The following is a 7,940-nucleotide window of genomic DNA, read 5'->3' as shown; positions in this document are numbered from 1 at the left end:
TCATTCATAATCAAAGACACCCTTGATATGGTTAACAACAGGTGTTGGATAGAACAGACAAGAACAAAGACACCCTTGATATGGTTAACAACAGGTGTTGGACAGAACAGACAAGAACAAAGACACCCTTGATATGGTTAACAACAGGTGTTGGACAGAACAGACAAGAACTTGGCCTGAAGAATAACACAAACAAAATCTAAAAGTTAAAGAGACAGCAATATGATGAAGATGAAACTGAAGAATAATACTTAGACCAACTACCAGTCCTCTAAAGGTTACCAAACATACAGCCAAATGGCAAATTTGATGATATGTAGCTTGAAGTTCACACTAAGATGATAAACATCACAGATCAGCAATAAAAGCCCATTCATTAATGTGGTGGAACGTGACATTCACCATAAAATGTAAACAACCTCTTCAAATAACATTGCCAAGTGGCAAAGGATGGGTTCCCATGAGGGTGTTATTAAGAAAGAAAATGAAGAAGAAACACATACGAAACCACAGTATAATTTCTGTAACCCGCAAAAAGCACAACTATAGTGAGCATAAAGTACGGATCTGATGTAAAAGAGTACGGATCTTATGTAAAAGAGTACGGATCTGATGTGAAAGAGTACGGATAATGTAAAGATAACTCATGGGGTTTCTGGACACTTTTAAGACCACATCACTGATATAGTAGTAGTTGGAAATGACACTGACAATTAACGTTTGAGTGACATTATGACATGTACATTGTGGATCTGAACACTTCGCATCTTTCTCTGTACTCTTTCACATCAGATCCGTACTCTTTCACATCAAATCCGTACTCTTTCACATCAGATCTGTACTCTTTTACATAAGATTCGTACTGTTACACATCAGATCCGTACTCTTTCACATCAGATCTGTATTTTTTCACATCAAATCCATACTCTTTCACATCAAATCCATACTCTTTCACATCAGATCCATACTCTTTCACATCAGATCCGTACTCTTTCACGTCAGATCCGTACTCTTTTACATAAGATCCATACTCTTTTACATCAGATCCGTACTCTTTCACATCAAATGAACACATAAGTACTATATTTGACTTCATATATGGCTTTTGTTCTTTACATATACTGTTCAAATATTATGGTAGTATGTGCATGCACTGAATATTAAAGTCGGGACCATTTTGTATGTAAATGACTGATTTTTGGTGAGAACTGATACAATACCAATAACATGCATCTCATCATGACAAACACATTGCAAAAAATCTTCATATTGACTTGCTGGGAGGTAGTGTTGTATCGAAACTAGGAAAAGCAAAAATTACTGTTTCCTTTAACAGTAATTTATTGTTCACCAGATTTTAGGGCCAAAAACGGCCCTCATCCTTTGATGAGATGTAACCCAAAAATTTGAGCATTATCAGCTACACAAGCCAATTTGTTAATGTAGATAGAGAGAAACTCATCAAAAGGTATAAACAACCTATGTCAATCCCTCAAACAGATGTAGTTCATGCAACAGATAAATGAACAGCCTTGACAAAACATAGAAATCGTTCTTCAAATTGAGAATCTGGAAGAGTTTGGGCAGATAACACAATATGAGAAAAAAGTGACGACCCTTTCTCACAGCCCAAGATTGGTAAGAAGGTTCTATCTGGATAAAAAGAACACAGCTAACCGACAACAGTATCATCAATGGCAGGTGATTTCTGTTGCATCTGAAGATGGCAGCACTGTAGTCTGCAATAGAAGGAGACAAGTCATGATCATGAAACAAGTAAATGAAGGAGGAGGTAGTATGTAAAAATTAAACCAATGGAATTGGTATACTACCAGAGAGGAGGGTTTGCAAGAATGAAAAAATATTTAAGCTACCCGATAAGAGAAGCTTACTCCTCTAAGGACTGCATAACAGCCAGCCATGATGTTGTTGACAACATATTTCACTGAGGAAGATGTACAAAAATAGTAATGGAATAGCATCTCTCTGAAATAGACAACAGAAGAGTGGATCTCACAGTACAATATGGGGCAATAAGAAGGACTTGACAATGGGATCAACTGATCATAGCCAATACCTAAGGAAGATGATGAAGAAGAAGGTATTCTCTAAGCATCCACTGCTAGAGAAGCAGGATTCAGAACTGGAAGCCAATAAAGTACCAGAAAATGAATAACTGCTGCTGTAAATCCATCGAGTACAAGAAAGCCAAATCAAAAGCACCTCAATAAAATACTGAAGAGTGCAGAGTTCACCTGTTTTCAAACGTTGACAATTTTTTGCAAACAGAGAATCCTCTAGAATGTCCGTAACATTTAGCATGTGACAAGCTTGGATAAAGGCATGATGTGAATATAGCCAAAGAAGTAGAGAGAGTCTGTGAGATCAGCTTCCTGCTTGTTAATTTATGACAGTCAAATTGTGTTTGAGTACTATAACACAGCAGTGTTGTAACAAGTGGAGGAACTCCTGACACCTTGCTTATACTAATGCTACGCAAAACAACAAGTATGAGTAGATGTAGCAAGTACTGATGAACATCACTCGCTGGTCTGTGACAACCAGAAGCAGAATAGGATGCTAAAACTCTAATAAACTCCTTCTGGCACGCTTCTCCTGAAAGAGAAATCAGTCAACTGAAGAGACAAAAGGAAGATGAGTATCTTGCAACACAGCCAACTAACTCAAGTACCAAAGGAACATAAGAGCCAGGTGTTAATATCATTGATATTGTATGTGAGACCCACAAGTAATCAATACTACAAAATAGGCATATGATCTTGACTCAAGTAATCGGAAGAACAAGAATTGCTAATAACGGTACAGAATAAAAAAAAGTCTTAAACAAGACATAAATAGCATGCAGGGCAGAAAAACAGTCAAAGTAAAAGACCCAGTAACCAAAGCATTCACAATAACAGGAGTAGATGGAAGAAACAATGGATTCAAGTACTGAATTGTTAAACATGACACAAACATTTTCTGGTGTAACAAAATTTGGTTTAATATATAAAATAGAACATACTCGAAATAAAAAAAGAAACGAGACCAACAGAAGTGTCATCAGGAGAAGGATTAGCAGAAAAATCCTGCACTGAAAGCCAGAGCAAAAGACTGACTTTATTTAAGAAAAACATGGTGGGTATTATATAGATTGAGTGTCCAAACAATGGTGAAATCCATCAGTATCACAAGTACAATGAACAATCACGATAGCTAACAATGCAACTACATGGTCATCCTGGACACTAAATGTAAACCGCATAAGTTAAGGCCTCCAAATAAGTTCCAACAGTTTTAGAAACTAATGTTAAATTCATAAATAACATGATTGTCAACAAAAAAAATCTAAATTACAATGAGAAAGCAGAGGTTATGTAAGATCCCTGATGATTGCACAATAAGCCACATGGAAAGTGGTCGAATTGAGAACTATACAATGCATGAAGGACTTTATGTAAATTTTGAGTTACAATTCGTTAACAGTTAACTCAAGCTAATGTTACAGAGGTAAGAAGACGTGAACTGAAATGATTTAACCTGAAAAGAAACTGTACTAATAATTAAATGACACAAATAAATACTGTGAACAATACTTAACTGTAAGTTCAAATTACTAAATCAGTGTTCTAATACTGCTATCTTCAGCTATTTGCCCTAATTGAATAATGTTTGTAATTTCTTTAACTTTTAAGTTAAAAAAAAATGAAGTTCCATTTCTTACAGAAGTTTCATTTAAACTTTGGACAGTCATACTGAGCCTAATATTTTAATTACTTTTTAATGTAAATTAGATCTTTTTATCTTCTTACAGGCTGTGTCTAAACAAATTAAGACTTTCTATCAAGTATAATCATGCCACACAGCCACACGGACTGGCCACTTTATTGGGATTACCACTAATATGAAATATGGACCACCTCTTACAACAATAATAGCTTGGATTCTCAATGGCAGAGGCTTCAAAGATGCTGAAAGGTTAACATTTGATTACAGCCCATTTGTTGAGAAGTATGGTATGTAGTTGATTCCCCCTATGTTCTCATATTTTTAAAGTGACAAATATAACATTAAATTTTGAAGAAAAGGTGACTGTGGTAGTCAAGGAAGATATCTCAAGTAGCCGTTATGCTCTTAAAACAATTTTAGCAAAATACAAGGGTGGTGCTATGTTGAACTGTCACCCTGGAAGAGCTCTCATCCATCAGGGTGGAAATGCAGCAGCACTGTGAGATGAACAAGTTCGGTAAAAAGGGTTCAGGAACGTTCTGGATGTTATTCACCCTTCTCAAGGAAGCTTGCTCTATTGGAATAATACAAGCAAAGCCATAACTGAAGAAGGTGAAACCTGACTCATCAGATCACAATGTTACACACTTTTGGTCACTCACTGTCCACAGAATATGCTCTTTGCATTTGACGCAAGCAGTTTTGAACTGATTTGTTGGCCATCATACTTGTATTTGTGCATTTTGGTCGTAAATAGTCAATTTCTGGCCACTGTTAAAGGAATTTAATAATCGAGACAGTCAAATATCTATTTCACTTTACAAACTTGTCTAATAATCATTTTTTTCAGCCAGTCATCAATGTTTCCTGACCACAGATTTTCCTAATCCTTTTTGATTAACACTGCTGATACACTCTGACAGCATGTCTTTCAACATATAGTAAAAAAAAAGGTCCTTTCAGATGAACACCCACTATCATGCCCTTTTGAAAGATGAAGAGATCATTACACTTTTCCACCAGTGTGTGTCGTAAGTGCAAGTGAATGAAATGGTCTGTGAGTGTCGGGGAGAAGGTTAATAAAATAGACCAATCAGTGAAAGTTGAAAAAAAACTAGGCCAATCAGTGAAAGATGAAAAAAAACTAAGCCAATCAGTGAAAGATGAAAAAAAAACTAAGCCAATCAGTGAAAGATGAAAAAAACTAGGCCAATCAGTGAAAGATGAAAAAAAAACTAGGCCAATCAGTGAAAGATGAAAAAAAAACCTATTATTTACAAAGTATAGCTCTTAAATTGTGAAACGAACAATAATTTAACATGTTTCTATTATTTATTGCAGGAAAATATATCACAATAATGTTCATTTTTATACATCTTCCAGGTGGCACAATAACTTCTACTCTTCAGTTCTGGATGGAAGGCAATCTCATGGTTCTTCTTTTTTGTAAAACTTTATCTTCTTAAGAAGATAGATGCCAAAATTTTACTGGATCAATACAATCTTTAAAGTATATTAAACTCATACTGGTCTAGATATTATATAAATTAAAAAAAAACATAAGACAATCATCATAGTTTTATACTTTTGCTGATTAGACAAATAAAAACAAGACCTAGCTAGTCTTGGAGCACTAAGAATGTACCTTAATCTTACCTGGTTAGTCAAAGCAATAAATAAAGCTAGTAGAAAAAGATAACAGTTCCAGTTGTAGAGCTCCTGAATTTTGTCAACTGAATAGGAAAAGAACTGATAGCTCATGTATGCCAGAGAAGGAACTGTAACCATAAAGTTGTCACCATTAGTTTCAATGAAGTCGTGACGGGTTATTGATGTTGGATCAATGTGGTGCTCTCTGAAAGGTCTGATAAATGCCTGAAACATGACAAAATTCAGTCTTTTCATTGGATGTATGATGTTTTTTAAAGTTTCATTCTGTATTTTGAATGGTTTTTGGGTAACACAAACTAGAAATAATTGGCCGAAAATAAAAATTTAAACCAATAACATATTCTATACAGAATTTATGAAATTTATATAAGCAAAAGAAACCACAAAAACTTCACACGTTATCTTCAAAAATTACAAATTCATTATGACTTTATGGAAAATTTTGCCATTTTAACAAAATATGAAGTGTAAGATGGTATACATTAGGAATTTCCAAAATTTCTCTGTGCAATGCCCCACGGAACATTCTACATCCTGTCTGAGCCCCCACCAACCCAACCAATGATGCTATACATACTGAGTACCTTACTTTTACTGTAAACATATTTACCAAATGATATTTTAAGATTTGTTGATTTAACTTTTCATTTTAATATTTTATGTATTTGCTAGAGTCCCCCTGAAACTGTCCCGTGGCCCTACTTTAGGAACCTTTAATCTATAGAACTTTATTTCGTCTACAAGTCATGGAATCTCAAAGTTTATATCTGATATCTTAAACTATTCCAGCCAACTGAGCTGCACCAACTCTAGAGAGGTTTCCTGTCGTACAACTACAAATAACAATAAATGTTACCATTTTTACATTTATCCAATTCTACTTTGGTAGGACTGGCTCATGACTGATATTGGCACATCACATCAAACTTTGACAGCGGTTAAAAAAGTTTTCTTATCATCGACAAACATTGCTATAACATAAACAACACAACATCTTCTAAAGTTCCAATTATATGCAAGTGAAATATCACATGTTGCTTGATTATGCTTGATACATTCCGAGCTTACCACTTTAGGATCAGACTCAAAATTAATTCAAATTAACAGGTTTAATTGAAGAATCATTGGTGAAATTAATCAGAAAAGGTATTAGACATCTGTTAAGTGCACAATTAAAAAAGCAAAGTTTAAAATAAGAATACAAAATTTACTTGATTTGAAATACTTTTACTTGAGAGTTATTTACCTCTGAATTAGTGAGGTGTTAATATGTCTGTCATAACCAGATCGGACTGATCAGTCTTGGTATTGGGCACAAGGCCTCATAGGCACTGGATATAGCAGATGTAGAGTAGCTGATATATTGTTATACATTCTTCATGACTTTCAGTCACAAGTTATAAGAATTATTATATACAAGCCAGACATATTTTAAGGTTCGTTGTAACAAATGTTTCGAATTATTAGTTTAAAATCTGGAATTGTTCTTTATAGAAGAAGAAGAGAAACATGTTTTTTTCTTCTTTGTGGATTTCACACAATGCTACTCAAGGGCTATCTGCTCTAGCTGTCCTAATTTCGAAGTGATAGAATAGAGGGAAGGCATCTATTCTATACCACTGACCACCAGTTTGTGGATTAACCTTTACCAATGAATAATGAGATTGGCCATCATATTATAGTTCCCACACAGTTGAAAGGGTGAGCATGGTTGGTGATGGAATTCGATCCCACAACCTGCATATTGCAAGTCAAGCACCCTAATATCAAGTCACTAAGAACATAGTCTAAACAATGAAAGCAGGCAAGATATTGAAAAACTAATAGGTCTTCAAATTGTTGTCAAAAACATCTACAGTTAACTTGTTTTTATAACAATATGAAGAATACATCAGGATGCTTATAACAAGATAGTTTAATGACATTACACAGGACAACATATACATTTACTCAGTACGTTAGGAATTGACAGTAAATGAGAGATATATGTTTTTGTGTGTGCTGAAAGGAACTTGGAAATTCAAACAAATATCAAATAAGATCAAGGTCATTCCCTTTTGTTAACAAATAGTTTATCAAACAATTACTGTCACAAGTTAGAAGATAATGACCTTGACCAAACAACACCGATTGTGGTTTTTTTTTTTATCATGTTAAAAAGAAAAACCAAATGAAATCTTTGGGTCACATGGGGTCATCACCTGATGGATTTGGTAATTTCTGCTCGAGATAATTCCCTCGTTTGCGAACAAAACCAATTAAAAAATCACAACAGTTGAAGTTACGTAACTGCAAATTAATACAGACTAAAATGAAACAGCTTCAGGTACGTACCTTGCCAATTAATGGAAGTTGCACAGATCCCCAGGTATCAGCTGCCCAGTGTACTAGTCCACTCAAGAAATCTGCTGTAATAATACCACTCACTGTAAACAAAGAAATAATTACCAGTCACATATCCAGTGGCATATAGGACAATGGAACATGAATACATATTTCTTTACAATAATAGAAGATTGTTAGATGATTTAGATTTTACA

General features: G+C 34.6%; 1 protein-coding gene across 2 annotated transcripts in view; it reads right to left on the bottom strand.

The window, feature by feature from the left end:
• The window catches only part of LOC106459754 (transmembrane protein 189-like), a 19,172-nt gene that overhangs the window by 4,376 nt on the left and 6,856 nt on the right, over positions 1 to 7,940 (bottom strand). For both annotated transcript variants that reach the window (XM_013919408.2, XM_022386304.1), the window contains exons 4-5: positions 7,735 to 7,826; positions 5,386 to 5,604 (exon numbers count right to left, since the gene is read on the bottom strand). In XM_013919408.2, the coding sequence (XP_013774862.1) occupies positions 5,386 to 5,604; positions 7,735 to 7,826 (311 nt within the window). The remainder of the gene's footprint in view (positions 1 to 5,385; positions 5,605 to 7,734; positions 7,827 to 7,940) is intronic.

The sequence above is a fragment of the Limulus polyphemus genome, unplaced genomic scaffold (genome assembly GCF_000517525.1).
Source record: "Limulus polyphemus unplaced genomic scaffold, Limulus_polyphemus-2.1.2 Scaffold656, whole genome shotgun sequence".
In the NCBI taxonomy this organism is placed as follows: domain Eukaryota; kingdom Metazoa; phylum Arthropoda; class Merostomata; order Xiphosura; family Limulidae; genus Limulus; species Limulus polyphemus.
The sequence above is the reverse complement of the archived record's forward strand: the minus strand, read 5'-3'. Positions and strand labels throughout refer to the sequence as shown.